At 43.6% G+C, this 16,150-nt stretch overlaps 1 protein-coding gene across 3 annotated transcripts in view; it reads right to left on the reverse strand.

Moving 5' to 3' along the window:
* Positions 1 to 16,150, reverse strand: part of LOC126248715 (sodium-coupled monocarboxylate transporter 1-like) — a 423,655-nt gene that overhangs the window by 118,001 nt on the left and 289,504 nt on the right. For all 3 annotated transcript variants that reach the window (XM_049950017.1, XM_049950019.1, XM_049950018.1), the window contains exon 2: positions 380 to 590. In XM_049950017.1, the coding sequence (XP_049805974.1) occupies positions 380 to 590 (211 nt within the window). The remainder of the gene's footprint in view (positions 1 to 379; positions 591 to 16,150) is intronic.

The raw sequence follows: 16,150 nt of genomic DNA on the forward strand, positions 1-16,150 counted from the left end.
TTATCTTGGTTTCCACAGATCGCCTCAGGTGAAAATCGGGATGTTTCCTTTGAATAGGTCACAGCAGATTTATCATATGTCATCAGCCCATCCGACTTGTCTCTAATGATCTCAGTTTAGTTGGGATGTAAAACTCTAATCTTCCTTTAGTAGTTTGTTTCGCCTCCAAGTTACAGCAGAATCAGAGACTAAGTGTGAGTATTAGAAACTGGGCCAAGGCTGGTGAAAGTCGAAAGATGCTTTACTCGAGGGCACAAAAAAGCAAAACGAATGCTGTGGAATGAAGTTGCTCATTTCGAGTGTTCTCTGAGAGTCATTAGTACATTTGTAAGAATAATCCTACTTTCGCTTTACATATAAATGTTTTATAGCTAGTTACCTCGCCAACATGGACAATGCTACCGGAACGGTGCTCATCTGGCCATTTCCTGTGAGGAATTCTCCCGTCCTGTCCTGACTGGCTTCCTTTCTCTTGCGGCAGCCGTGGTAGAGCCCAATGCCCGTAGATACAGCCAGCATCCCTCCAAACACCAAATAGTCCGCAACCGAGAAGAACTGCGTCGACTGGCTCGCAACCCCCATGCTGAGATCTGCAAAGAAGCGGAGACAAATGGCAAACGATGTGCTGTGGAAGGAACTGTCAGAATAGCGCTTCGACGGCCTAAGAAACATTCCCATATTTACCGCAGCAATGTTAATCCATACGTATTATAAAAATAAATGTACGTACCTGTATTTACGTATGTCTGTAGGTATGTATGTTCTACATATCCTCCTAAACAACTGGACCGATTTCTACCAAACTTGGTACACTTGTCGCTTACTATTTGCAAAGAATCACTGTTGGGGTAAAAGCCACCTACCTATCAAAGGGGTTGGGGGTGGAGGTGAAAAACCAGTGTAGCGAAGGGCGCGAATAACCGTACTTTGGTCATAAAGTGTTTGATAATGAGAGCACTTAGTGACTTGCAACAAACTTTACACATAATATCAAACCTTTAGAAAACTTTTTCTTGCTGACAACCCACGCAAAATGATGAAAGCAGAAAATTTTATCGCTTACAACATTTTCACTGTTCATGCCGCAAAACTGCCGCATGAAGCATGACGTTTTAATCTATTACTTCATTACTTCTAACCGTATTAGCGACACATTTTGCAGACAGTTTTCACATATACCACTGAACGTATCAGCAAAATTATATCATTGTACGACTCATAGTTCAGGAGATATGATGCCATAGCCAATGACACTGAGATGCGCGATTAACTGCCGGAACATGTATCACGTTTTAATTTGTTATTTCGTTACTACGTGTTCTATTCGCAAAACATTTTGCAGGCAGTATTCACATATTATACTGAATGTACCTACAAAAATATGTCGTTCTACGACACATAGTTCAGAAGATGTTACGTCAAATACTGAGAAAAACGGCTGCATCACGTATGACGTAATATATTACCTCTTTACTACTAACTCTATTTGCAATACATTGCCGGCCGGAGTGGCCGAGCGGTTCTAGGCGCTACAGTCTGGAACCGCGCGGCCGCTACGGTCGCAGGGTCGAATCCTGCCTCGGGCATGGATGTGTGTGATGTCCTTAGGTTAGTCAGGTTTAAGTAGTTCTAAGTTCTGGGGGACTGATGACCACAGCATTTAAGTCCCATAGTGCTCAGAGCCATTTGAACCATTTTGAATTTTGCAATACATTTCGCAGACAATATCCACATACGCCGCTGAATGTACCTACAAAAAAATATCACTGTATGACTCATAGTTCATGAGGTATGGCTAAATTGTTCAAATGTCTCTGAGCACTATGGGACTTAACTTCTGAGGTCATCAGTCCCCTAGAACTTAGAACTACTTAAACCTAACTAACCTAAGGACATCACACACACCCATGCCCGAGGCAGGATTCGAACCTGCGACCGTAGCGGTCGCGCGGTTCCAGACTGTAGCGCCTAGAACCGCTCGGCCACCCCGGCAGGCCATGAGATATGCCGTCACAAACAGTGATATGGGTGAAAAACAGCCGCGTAATTCAAGGTGTTTAAATTTATAACTGCGTTGCTACTAATTCTATTCATAACATATTTCGCAGGTTGTAGGCACATATACTGCTGGATGTAGCTGCTAAAGTACATCGATGTGCAGCACATAGTTCAGGAAATGTGACGTCATTAACATGAAGATGCGTGAAAACGTAACTGCAGTGCGAAATTCGCTAGAGACGCAGGTGAAATATGTGTGCAAATACGTGTGAAATACATTTGAGATGTGCATATGCGGACAGGACCACGAGTAAAAAGCTCATCCTAAATCTCTGGAACGATTTCAACCAAATTTGGTATGCATATCAGTTACGATATGGAAAGTTATTCAGTAGGGGTAAGAACCGCCAGCCTCCTATTGAGGTTAGTGCGATAACAGAGGGACAGAGACAGAGGGAGGAGATGGACAGACAGTGTGCGGCCCGGAGGACATGGACACAGATATGATGGAGGAGATGATGAATAGAGAGTAGGGGGAACTTGACAGAGAGAGGGGAGAGGAGATGGATATAGCAAGGAAAGGGGATGGGATCGACAGAGACAGGGTGAGGAAGAGATAGGCAGAGAGAGGGGAGGAGGAAGTGAACAGAGAAATGGAAGAGGAGGAGATGATCGGGGAGAAAGAGAGGAGGAGATGAACAGGAGAAGAGGGAAGAGGAGGCAGAGAAAGAGAGTGAAGAGGAGGAGGTGGAATTAGAGGGGGAGGAGATGGACAAGGGGGCAGGAGATGGACAGATGGAGAAGGAGCAGAAACTTCCTGGCAGATTAAAACTGTGTGCCGGACCGAGACTCGAACTCGGGACCTTTGCCTTTCGCGGGCAAGTGCTCTACCAACTGAGCTACCCAAGCATGATTCACGCCCCGTCCTCACAGCTTTACTTCAGCGAGTACCTCGTCTCCTACCTCCAAACTTTACAGAAGCTCTCCTGCGAACCTTGCAGAACTAGCACTTCTGAAAGAAAGGATATTGCGGAGACATGGCTTAGCCACAGCCTTGGGGATGTTTCCAGAATGAGATTTTCACTCTGCAGCGGAGTGGGCGCTGATATGAAACGTCCGCAGCTCGTGGTCGTGTGGTAGCGTTCTCGCTTCCCGCGCCCGGGTTCCCGGGTTCGATTCCCGGCGGGGTCAGGGATTTTCTCTGCCTCGTGATGACTGGGTGTTGTGTGATGTCCTTAGGTTAGTTAGGTTTAAGTAGTTCTAAGTTCTAGGGGACTGATGACCATAGATGTTAAGTCCCATAGTGCTCAGAGCCATTTGAACCATTTTGATATGAAACTTCCTGGCAGATTAAAACTGTGTGCCGGACCGAGACTCGAACTCGGGACCTTTGCCTTTCGTGGGCAAGTGCTCTACCAACTGAGCTACCCAAGTGCGAAAGGCAAAGGTCCCGAGTTCGAGTCTCGGTCCGGCACACAGTTTTAATTTGCTAGGAAGTTTCATATCAGCGCCCACTCCGCTGCAGAGTGAAAATATCATTCTGGAGAAGGAGCAGTTGTACAGTAGAGGAGCAGTTGGACAGAGAGACAAGGGAGGAGGTGATGGACAAAGAGGTGGGCGCAAGGAGATGGACAGCGAATGGGAGGAGTGGAGAAGGTGGACAGAGAGAGGTGGTGGAGGAGATGGACGGAGAAGAAGTGAAGGAGGAGCTGGACAGAGAGAGGGGTATGAGGAGATGGACTAATGGACTGGAATAAATACATACCCAGGCAACGCTGGGTTCTCAGTTAGTTACAAATAACCGTGGACCGTTCGTCCAGAAATGTCCGAGAACGATTTTATTCCTGGCAAATAAGCGACATCAGCACAGTAACTACGGTGGCAGCTTGAACTAACCATAATAAACAACAGATATGCATTCGACCTGACTTTTGTGAAAAGGCGGTGCTAAGTAGTCGGATCGTGACCGTAGTGTGTCAGCGTTCTTGTGGCAAAAACCGCGTTGGAGTAACATCTTCAAAGCAAATGTTTAAGGTATCCTCCAGAATGTTTTGAGGAAGAGAAAAGTGCGTGCTAAGTTTGTCCCGCCCACCTTGACTCCCCGACAAAAATAACGATGCGTGGTCGCCTGCCGCGACTTAATTGAGACGCAAAACGCGGACAGTTCTTTTCTAGAAGAAATCATCACGGTTGATGAGACTTGGTGTAATCACCACGAATCTAGCACAGAGCGATTAAGTGCAGAAATTCACATGAAGGGTCAACGCTTCGAAGATATAAACGACATTCAAGCCAAAGTAAAGTGCGAGTTGAACAATATCCAAAAGACTTTTCCGACAATTTCACAAAGTTGTATGAACGTCCTGTGCCTTTTACTCAAGAGGGGGGTAGACTATGCAGAAAACCTGAAGCGTTTAAATCATGATCTTAACTTTTCTTTATTTTTTAAATTAATCTTGTCTTGAAACTTTTTAGATTAACTGTACAGAACTGCAGCGGAAGTTCATATTTTAAGAATATACTTCCATTCCTTTTGTAACCGGTACTATTATTATTTCATAGCAAAGTCTTTACATACAATACACACACAAAAACACATTTATATAACTAAGAAAATAATTAGACTGTAACCAGTATGCATACAACTATTCAATACATCTTGTAAGTACGCTGTTTAGGTTTTTATGTTGATAACTCCACGTAGTGCTCTGTATGAAAATCACTGACTGCACTGTGTGCAGTCTGTGGCTGGTTGCACTCATTGTTGGAATATTCGCTTGTGTAGTGGTGGGCAGTTGGATGTGAACAGCGCGTAGCGTTGGGCAGTTGGAGGTGAGCCCCCAGCAGTGGTGGATGTGGAGAGAGAGATGCCAGAGTTTTGAGAGGTTACTATAAGCGAACGATCTGGACGTGTGTCCGCCAAAAAAAGGAAATTTGTAAAGATGAATGTCATGAATTGATATACAGGGTGTTACAAAAAGGTATGGCCAAACTTTCAGGAAACATTCCTCACACACAAATGAAGAAAAGATGTTATGTGGACATGTGTCCGGAAATGCTATATTTCAATGTTAGAGCTCATTTTAGTTTGTTCTTCCACCTACGCTCCATGGAGCACGTTATCATGATTTCATACGCGATACTCTACCTGTGCTGCTAGAACATGTGCCTTTACAAGTACGACACAACATGTGGTTCATGCACGATAGAGCTTCTGCACATTTCAGTCGAAGTGTTCGTACGCTTCTCAATAACAGATTCGGTGACCGATGGATTGGTAGAGGCGGACCAATTCCATGGCCTCCACGCTCTCCTGACCTTAACCCTCTTTACTTTCATTTATGGGGGAATTTGAAAGCTCTTGTCTACGCAACCCCAGTACCAAATGTAGAGACTCTTCGGGCTCGTATTGTGGACGGCTGTGATACAATACGCCATTCTCCAGGGCTGCATCAGCGCATCAGGAATTCCATGCGACGGAGGGTGGATGCATGTATCCTCGCTAACGGAGGACATTTTGAACATTTCCTGTAACAAAGTGTTTGAAGTCACGCTGGTACGTTCTGTTGCTGTGTGTTTCCATTCCATGATTAATGTGATTTGAAGAGAAGTAATAAAATGAGCTCTAACATGGAAAGTAAGCGTTTCCGGACACATGTCCACATAATATATTTTCTTTCTTTGTTTGTGAGTAATGTTTCCTGAAAGTTTGGCCGTACCTTTTTGTAACACCCTGTATATGACTTTTGAACGCTATTAAGGTAAATTCATTGTTTGTTCTCTATCAAAATCTTACATTTGCTAACTATGCCTATCAGTAGATAGTGCCTTCAGTAGTTAGAATCTTTTATTTAGCTGGCAGTATTGGCGCTCGCTGTATTGCAGTAGTTCGAGTAACGAAGATTTTTGTGAGGTAAGTGATTCACTAAAGGTATAGGTTATTGTTAGTCAGGGCCATTCTTTTGTAGGGATTATTGAAAGTCAGATCGCGTTGCGCTAAAAATATTGTGTGTCAGTTTAGTGATGATCAGAATAAGTAAAGAGAGAAATGTATGAGTACGTTCAGATTTGCTGCTCAGCTGTTGCAAATCAAATAACGAAAGAGTTTTTCCAGCACTGTTATTCATAGTTTTCCAAGGGATGTTTCAATCTAAATTACTTACATTTAAATTATTTAAAGACAATTACCAACAACATCAGAAGATTTATCCATATTTTGAGTTTACAGTCTGGTAATACATTAAATGTTGTTATACAAAAAACTGCAAGCTTGATACGGTTTTTCCAAAAGAGGTGAAGGTTTTCCACTATTCAGGCATCAGTGTTGAATCATTTCTTGTTCTCCACAAGGGTGTCAGAAAGACACAGACAACACATTATATTTTGACAGAACTGCATGCTGATAATTTTTCAAGACGGTATCTCTGTTGAAGCTAAGGTAGTCCTGTATTCAGGGAAATGAGCGTAGGGCCGCAGATACAGAAATTTTGTGTAACCGTACTTGGTCAAGTACCGGTGGAAGCGGTTTGCCATTGTACGCGAATAGCTTGTTTTAGAGGTCAATACACAGGAAAGTCACTCAGTGAGACGTCAGGACTGTACGGTGGATGTTCCAGCGTTTCTCACCGAAACTGCTGTAATGTTGTCGTCAGAGCATTGGCCGTGTGCGGGCGGTCATTATCATGCAGGAGGATAACGCTATTGGACAACATGCTTCGGCGTTTCGACCTGATGGCTCGTCTAAGGTTCTGTGAAGTGGCTTGATAAAGCTGGGTATTGATGGTGGTTCCCGTTCCAGGAATTCGACAAGCAGTGGGCCCTTATGGTCAAAAAAGGACCTCAAGACCTTACCAGAAATGGTGTGCACGGCCTGTGATTTCTTTGGAGGTAGTGAAGTCGCACGTTCCCACTACTCGCTCTGACGCTTGCTTTCCGGTTCAAAATGGTGACACCATGTTTCGTCACCTGTGACAATCGCGACAGAAAGCCGTATTCCTTCTCGTGATAACGTTACAGATGACTCAAAGAACAACGCCATTCGAGTATTGCTCTGTTGGGCGGGCAGTTGGTGGGGAACCCACTGAGCACAGATTTTTCGAAAGTTCAAGTGTTGCTGCATTATGGTGTGGGTGGTGTCCACGCTAATACCCAGCAACCTATGGATCTCGTCCACGGTGATTATGCGGCTGTCCAAGATTAAATCATTCAGTTCCGGTACAATTTCCGGCGTGATGACACGATGAGCCTGTCTAGGACGAGCACCGTCTAACAGTGACTCGCGCCCCTCAAGGAATCGTTTGTACCATTCCACAACACTTGAACGACTGAGACTGTACTCACCTTACACAGCCTTCATCCGTCGATACATTTCACGGCCTCCAACTCCCTCCACCGCCAAAAATCGAATCACTCCTCGTTGTTCCTGCTTACTCGCCTCCATGTTCGATAGTGGACGATAACTTTAGTGACCACCTTCTCTTCGGCGTGAAACCACACTGGCGCTATGCAACATCAAACAGTGCGCACACGTCAGTCTGTCTACCAATAGATGGCGCCACCACACCCGCAGTTACGTGGTGCCACGTTATGTGTAAGGCAAAGGTAACGCACTGATCAGGCTTCATTTAAATGAACATCATATTTTGGAGCTATTCATTTCTGCAGAATTATGTTCAAAACGTGCAACTGAAATTATTTCCTTATAACATTGCTGCTAAGCGTTTTGATGTAAAATTTGTCTCATCCTGCTACGTATAAAAATTAAAAGCACCGAGTTACATTTTTGTGTCTGGCAAACGATGATTGCTTCGATTGAAGAAAAGACGGCAACCGAGGGACGTGCCCTAGGAATTAAAGCTCTTGACGCGCGTTCGTAACGGCGGGGTTCAAATCCCCGCCCGGCCATCCAGATTTGTGTTCCCTTGATTTCCCCAGTTCGATTCCTTTGAAAAGGACGCAATCGATTTTCTTGTTATCGATCTTGTGCTCTATCTTTAGTGACCTAGTCATAACGGGACGTTAAACCTTAACAGTCCTCCCTTTCAGGTGTGTTAGTTGCATGATCCAATGTTCTACCACTGTGTGTGACATCGGAAACTTGTACATTAAGATCTTATAACAAATTTTACCCGTTCATAATGCTCAAAAAATTTTCTCGGTAGATTATGAGCAACTACATTTATGAGGATCACGTTATCCACCCATGGCTCTTATTTATAGCAGAAATTATAAATTCTAATTTGAATTTTTATTGATAATGTCAGTAGTCGCTCCTACGTAACGAAGTCAACAGCGAATTTGAAACTGTATTTACGTACTGCAGTGAGCTTTTAGGTGCAGACCGGAATGTCTGTACTGGCAGAGATGGAAGTCCTTCCACTAACAGGCAGAAAACAATACGCGGCACGGCCACTCACTCGTTTCCAACCCTGCTGTCAGACGGTACAGTTCACCACCTGCAGCCAGCTCAGTACGCTTTCTGCAATTATACTACAAGTTCCGTTTTGAAGCTGTCCGTGTCTGCTCCGCTAATATACACTACTGGCCATTAAAATTGATACACCACGAAGATGACGTGCTACAGACGCGAAATTTATCCAACAGCAAGAAGATGCTGTGATACGCAAATGATTAGCTTTCCAGAGCATTCACACAAGGTTGGCGCCGGTGGCGACACCTACAACGTGCTGACATGAGAAAAGTTTCCAACCGATTTCTCATACACAAACAGCAGTTGACCGGCGTTGCCTGGTGAAACGTTGTTGTCATGCCTCGTGAAAGGAGGAGAAATGCGTACCATCACGTTTCCGACTTTGATAAAGATCGGATTGTAGCCTATCGCGATTGCGGTTTATCGTATCGCGACATTGCTGCTCGCGTTGGTCGAGATCCAATGACTGTTAGCAGAATATGGAATCGGTGGGTTCCGGAGGGTAATACGGAACGCCGTGCTGGATCCTAACGGCCTCGTATCAATAGCAGTCGAGATGACAGGCATCTTATCCGCATGGCTGTAACGGATCGTGCAGCCACGTCTCGGTCCCTGGGTCAACAGATGGGGACGTTTGCAAGACAACAACCATCTGCACGAACATTTCGACGACGTTTGCAGCAGCATGGACTATCAGCTCGGAGACCATGGCTGCGGTTACCCTTGACGCTGCATCACAGATAGGAGCGCCTGCGATGGTGTACTCAACGACGAACCTGGGTGCACGAATGGCAAAACGTCCATTTTTTCGGATGGAACCAGGTTCTGTTTACAGCAGCAAAGACGGTCGCATTCGTGTTTGGCGACATCGCGTTGAACGCACACTGGAAGCGTGTATTCGTAATCGCCATACTAGCGTATCACCCTGCGTGATGGTATGCGGTGCCACTGGTTACACGTCTCTGTCTCCTCTTGTTCGCATTGACGGCACTTTGAACAGTGGACGTTACATTTCAGATGTGTTACGAGCCGTGGCTCTACCCTTCATTCGATCTCTGCGAAACCCTACATTTCAGCAGGATAGTGCACGACCTCATGTTGCAGGTCCTGTACGGTCCTTTCTGGATACAAATAATGTTCGACTGCTTCCCTGGCCAGCACATTCTCCAGATCTCTCACCAATTGAAAACGTCTGGTCAATGGTGGCCGAGCAACTGGCTCGTCACAATACGCCAGTCACTACTCTTGATGAACTGTGGTATCGTGTTGAAGCTGCATGGGCAACTGTACCTGTACACGCAAGCCAAGCTCTGTTTGACTCAATGCCCAGGCGTATCAAGGCCGCTATTACGGCCAGATGTGGTTGTTATGGGTACTGATTTCTCAGGATCTATGCACCCAAATTGCGTGAAAATGTAATCACATGTCAGTTCTAATATAATATATTTGTCTAATGAATACCCGTTTATCATCTGCATTTGTTCTTGGTATAGCAGTTTTAATGGCCAGTAGTGTACTTTTGGTACCGCCTCACATGCCCACAACTCCACCAGGCGGCATTCAACGGCCGCGTTGGGCGGTGTTGATAATGTTTTGGCTCATCTGTCTATCTTTCTTGTTTTCTCAGCGTTATTTATTTTTGGCATGCATGTCTATTATCCTACGTATGTGTACTACAGCATACTCAATTAAAATAGAACATGTCATTATGGTGACTGAAATAACAGCGTGTCCCCTTTTGACAGGGTTTTCCCTGTAAAGGAATGTGGGACATGAGCTTAAGTTATAACCTGAACCATACTGTGCCATCGCCTGAAATAGCACCATTTATGGGATCGTTAATTTTTAGCGTTCGTTATTTCAGCTTTGCCATGTTTTTAGCTGTTACCCTGTCCATATTGAAGCAGCAACAATTAAGGACAGTCATTCTGATATATGTAGACGAGGTCGCCAGAGCACAGTTGTAGGTTGGCTCCTTACGAAGCAGATATTGTCCCATTATCCTGATGAAGTCGAATGGAACCTATGGTATTGAGATATATATATCCTTCAGTAACTAAGCACTGATTTGTGAAGAAGCTTCACAAGAAAATTTTGAAGAAATGGTCACAAGAATGCAAAACACATGGCAGTAAACACACTAAATTAATCATAAATTATAAGGAGGCAAAACATTTCTTGCCTAACAAGTTTGAACGCGCTTTTGAAATGAGAAAAATGAACGAAGAAAAAATAAAGAAGTTAATGTAAAGCATATAGAATATCTGACGAGAAAGAACCATGTTATGCTCTTAGAATCGTTTGGGGTGACAGAATAGAGGAAGCAGTAGTCGTCACAGACACAAGTATACCTTTTTCGATGATTTAGCAATATAGGAAAGATGTGTGTTTAGAGACTACTACGTCAAATTTACACAAGTAGGCCTTCTGTGTTTCACGGACGAAGACGACCCTAATGAAATGAAAGTCTCATAATCTTAACTTTCTCTGACTGCGTAACCAGCACATTTAGACATTACGAAAGGGACCGCAGCTTTACACGGAATGCATGTTACTGCTATCTGTTGTTCTTGGCGTAGACACTGATCTACCAGAAGTGTACAAGAGTTACACTCCAGAGAAATTCACAGTACCCACTGTACACTTCTAAAAATAGCGAACACATTGGATGATGCTGGACAGTATGTTTTGCTCTTCAAAGAGCGAAAAGTGTAACACTTACTGAGATGTAAGTCAAATGGTTCAAATGGTTCAAATGGCTCTGAGCACTATGCGACTTAACTTCGGAGGTCATCAGTCCCCTAGAACTTAGAACTACTTATACCTAACTAACCTAAGGACATCACACACATCCATGTCCGAGGCAGGATTCGAACCTGCGACCGTAGCGGTCGCGCGGTTCCAGACTGTAGCGCCTAGAACCGCTCGGCCACACCGGCCGGCAGATGTAAGTAATTTTATGTTGTTACGAGAATAACTGATAAGCACGAGACCAAAGAAGAATTCGACGACATGAGAACAGAAATAATTTGAAATACATATATAATTTTAGCTACGGTTTTGAACGTACGATTTCAAATGTATTGACATTGTGTGTGTGTGTGTGTGTGTGTGTGTGTGTGTGTGAGTGTGAGTGTGTGTGTGTGTGTGAGAGAGAGAGAGAGAGAGAGAGAGAGTAGAGGAAGCCTTCTGCGCTTTATGCATCTGCACTTCTCCTTCATTGTCGACCTTAGTGTGCAATAAACGAGTTTCTCACCGATTGTGTTTACAGACTCAGGAAATGACGTCGGCCTCTGTTCTGGTCTCTGTGGTCCTTGGATGGCGTCGCTTCCTCATAACGCAGAGACGTTACTGTATACGTGTTAACACTGATGAAAACTCGAATGATTCAGAAATTAATATGAGTGGGACCTGAAATTAAAGACAACAAGAGTCCCAGTCTAGAGAAGAGTTACCGTTCAGAGAAATTCTCAGTACGAACTGCATACTTTTCAAAATAGCGAACGCTTTGGATTATGCATTTCAAAGAGAAGAAAGCGTATCAATTATTGAGATGTAAGTCAGTTTGTGTTATTATGAGAATATCTGAGGTGTAGCAGTCAGAAGCAGCAATCATGAACTCTGTTTCCAAATGATCGTTTACAGAAGGAAATCCAAGAATATTACCTTAATACCCTCCTCTGTAGCCGAGGACGCTAATGCACACCGATGCAGTGGGGCTCGTCTCGGATGTAAAACCGGTTCGAATCCTGGTGGAGGATAAAACGCACTGCCTGTATTTGACCGGTAAGAAGAGGAGAGCTAGTGGATAAAGTTCCTGATCATCAGACTTTGCACTAATGTCCTGTAGTAAATTCCAAACCTATCCGAAGTGTCTCATGAAGTAAGGGCATGTGACACTGGTGACGGTGATCCGATCGTCAGGTGGTGGGATTAAGTTCGTCGGTCCCCTTGGTGCTATTCGAGAATAGCACGCTATGCACTGGTGCCAGGTTTCATCCTCTCCCTTCTCTCATCATGATTATCATATGACACAAAAATAACACCTCATTATACATGCATCAGTTACACTCACTTGCACTCTACAAATACACAAAAGACGCAACTTTAATATATCCACTAGGAAAGGGGCCAACGTGCGCAGCGGAAGAAACCCTAGGGTCTCTCAGTCAAAATTCTATACGACTTTACTTTACTTTTATCGCTTCAATTTAATCCTCACACCACTGCAAATATGGGTCAAATAGATATTAGCTTCAATGGGACTGAGAAACAACTGAAATCTCTAAAACTGAACAAAGGTTACGTGCAAGATGAAATCCCTGTCAGATTCTGTATAGAGTTTCCGGCTGAGTTAGCTCCTCTTTTAACCATAATATACCACAGATTCGTCGAATAAAAAGTGTGTCCAGTATTAAGAAGGAAACACTGATCACACGTGTCTATAGGGAGGGTAGTAGAAGTGATCCACAAAACTACCGTCCAATATCCTTGACTAAGATTGCCAGGTGTCCGGAATTTTAGGTCTTATCCAGCCAAATACATACGAGTCAGACCTGTCAGGCTTTTATTAGGCTCTTTATAGAAGAAGTAGAGAGCGCACAACATATAAAATACACATCAAAGACAGGTGGAAGAATTTAGAGTAAACATGAATAATTAGTAAGTAACTGTCAAAGACTACTTAAAATCCTGGACATGTGAATTTAACACACAATTAAAGCGCTTTCCAGGGGATGACATTAGCAGATTTTCCAACCTGGGAACACATGGCAGAAACCAGAGATATTTAGTCAAGAAAAAACGTTAAATTCGGTGACAATAAATTCTTTGATAAGAGGCAAAATTTCACGAAATTCATAAAAAAAGCAGACTCTGCCTCTAAAAAACTTCTGGTGCGTGAAAAATGGAGAGCTTATTTCAATTTTCAGATTGACGAAGAATTTTACCCGGAATTATCGAAACTGGCAAAATATTACTATGCAATGACAGGTCATAATGTCAACGTCGAAGATATGTTCTCTTTCATAAACGAATGCAGTAAATTGAAAACGAGGAATATGGTGTTGTTGCTGTTATGTAATTTAAAATTAGCCTATCAAAAGTTCCACAAAATAATTTCCAAGAAATAACGTTCCTGACAAAGTAGATACATCTGAGTAATATTAATGAATAACTTAAGATTGAAGATTGATGTTGTTTCTTTGTAAGTCTAATTGAAGTAACCAAAGTTACAGAATATAATTTTGTTTTCCGTCCTAGAAAAATAGATATTATCTATTTTGTTTAATGAGGAAAGTTTAGCTTATTTTGACATAAGATTATCTTAGGAAGAAGACTGAGCTATTAAGAAGACTAAGCACTTAGTTGCTATCATAACTGCCAAATTAAATGGCTGCTGATTGTTTTCTAATTCGAGAATGGTTAAGATTGATTTCGCATAAAACTAACTGTAACTGATTATTCATAAATAATTGGAAACACCCAGTTGACTCTATTTCTATTTAAAATAGGTAGTCCGGCTTGTCGGGCAAAATGTACACCTAAATATAACGTCGAGTCCGGTTTTTCTGTTTTTGGAAATGGTTCAAATGGCTCTGAGCACTATGCGACATAACTTCTGAGGTCATCAGTCGCCGAAAACTTAGAACTAATTAAACCTAACTAACCTAAGGACATCACACACATCCATGCCCGAGGCAGGATTCAAAACTGCGACCGTAGCGGTCGCTCGGTTCCAGACTGTAGCGCGTAGAACCGCACGGCCACTCCGGCCGGCGATTCTGTTTTTGGACCTGGCAACCCTATCCTTGACGTCCATCAACTGCAAAATCTGAGAACCTATTCGGAGTTCAAATGTAATGAGGTATCGCGAACAGAGTGACCTCCTCCATGTCATCCGGCATAGATTCCAAAAAGATCGTTCATGCAAAACCTAACTTGTGCTTTTCAGGACTGTAAAGTGGATCCAGGACTTCTTGGTTTCTGAAAGAAATTTAACTGAGTACATTATCAACCAAGGTACTATAGTACGCGATATCAGGCGAAATTTGTGGGTGGATTGAGGATTTCTTGGTCGAGAGGAAGCAGCATGTTATATGAGATGGAAAATCATAGACAAGTGTAGGGATAACTTCAGGTGTGCCCCAGTGAAGTGTGTTGTATAGTAGAAACCTTGCAGAACATCACAGAACATTAACCCCATTTACCATATTTCACCGTTTCTGTGCACTGTAGGAGTATGCCACAGAAATCTTTAATACTCAGTGTTAATGTGTTTTAGACATTCGAAATCTGCTACAATACACACCGGTAATATGTTTAAATGTTATCACACCTCGCACAGAGCACCAATTTTAGGTGGTTAACAGAACAATAGAAATACATTAACGAACGTCAATACTCGTAATACAGTGATCAACAACGTTTAGTCCGTTGTGCAGTTGCGAATGAGTTTGGAATTAATGCAGTAAGCTTGTAAATTGTTTGTGGACAAATTCTCTGTTATTCGTTATGCAGTGTAACACATATACACTGAAGAGCCAAATAAACTGGTACACCTGCTGAATATCGTGTAGGGCCCCCGCAAGCACACAGAAGAGCCGCAGCACGACGTGGCATGGACTCGACTAATGTCTGAAGTAGTGTTGGAGGAACTGACACCATGAATCCTGCAGGACTGTCCATAAATCTGTAAGAGTACGAAGGGGTGGAGATCTCTTCTGAACAGCACGTTGCAAGCTATCCCAAATATGCTCAATAATGTTCCTGCCTGGAGAGTTTGGTGGCCAGCGGAAGTGTTTAAACTTAGAAGAGAGTTCCAGGAGCCACTCTGTAGCAATTCTGGACGTATGGGGTGTCGCATTGTCCTGCTGGAATTGCCCAAGTCCATCGGAAAGCACAATGGACATGAATGGATGCAGGTGATAAGATAGGATGATTACGTACGTGTCACCTGTCAGAATCGTATCTAGCCGTAACAGGGGTCCCATATCACTCTAACTGCACATGCCCCACACCATTACAGAGCCTCCACCAGCTTGAACAGCCGCTTGCTGGCATGCAGGGTCCATGGATTCATGAAGTTGTCTCCATACCCGTATGCGTCCATCCGCTCGATACAATTTGAAACGAGACTTGTCCGACCAGGCAACAAGTTTCCAGCATCAACAGTCCTATGTCGGTGTTGACAGACCTAGGCGAGGCATAAAGCTTTGTGTCGTGCAGTCATCAAGGGCACACGAGTGGACCTTCGGCTCCGAAAGCCCATATCGATGATGTTTCGTTGAATCGTTCACATGCTGACACCTGTTGACGGTCGAGCATTGAAATCTGCGGCAATTTGCGGAAGGGTTGCACTTCTATCATGAACGTTTTTGTTCAGTTGTCATTGGTCCCGTTCTTTTTTTTTCCGCTATGTCGGAGATTTGTTATTTTACCGGATTCTTAATATTCACGGTACACTCGTGAAATGGTCGTGCGGGAAAATCCTTACTTCATCGCTACCTTGGAGATGCTGTGTCCCATCGCTCGTGCGCCGACTGTAACACCACGTTCAGACTCAGTTACATCTTGATAACGTGCCATTGTAGCAGCAGTAACCGATTTAACAACTGTGCCAGACACTTGTATTATATAGGTGTTGCCGACCACAGCGCCGAATTCTGCTTGTTTACTTATCACTGTATTTGAATACGCCTGCTTACCCCAGTTTATTTCGCG

Source organism: Schistocerca nitens, chromosome 3, assembly GCF_023898315.1.
Source record: "Schistocerca nitens isolate TAMUIC-IGC-003100 chromosome 3, iqSchNite1.1, whole genome shotgun sequence".
Lineage (NCBI taxonomy): Eukaryota > Metazoa > Arthropoda > Insecta > Orthoptera > Acrididae > Schistocerca > Schistocerca nitens.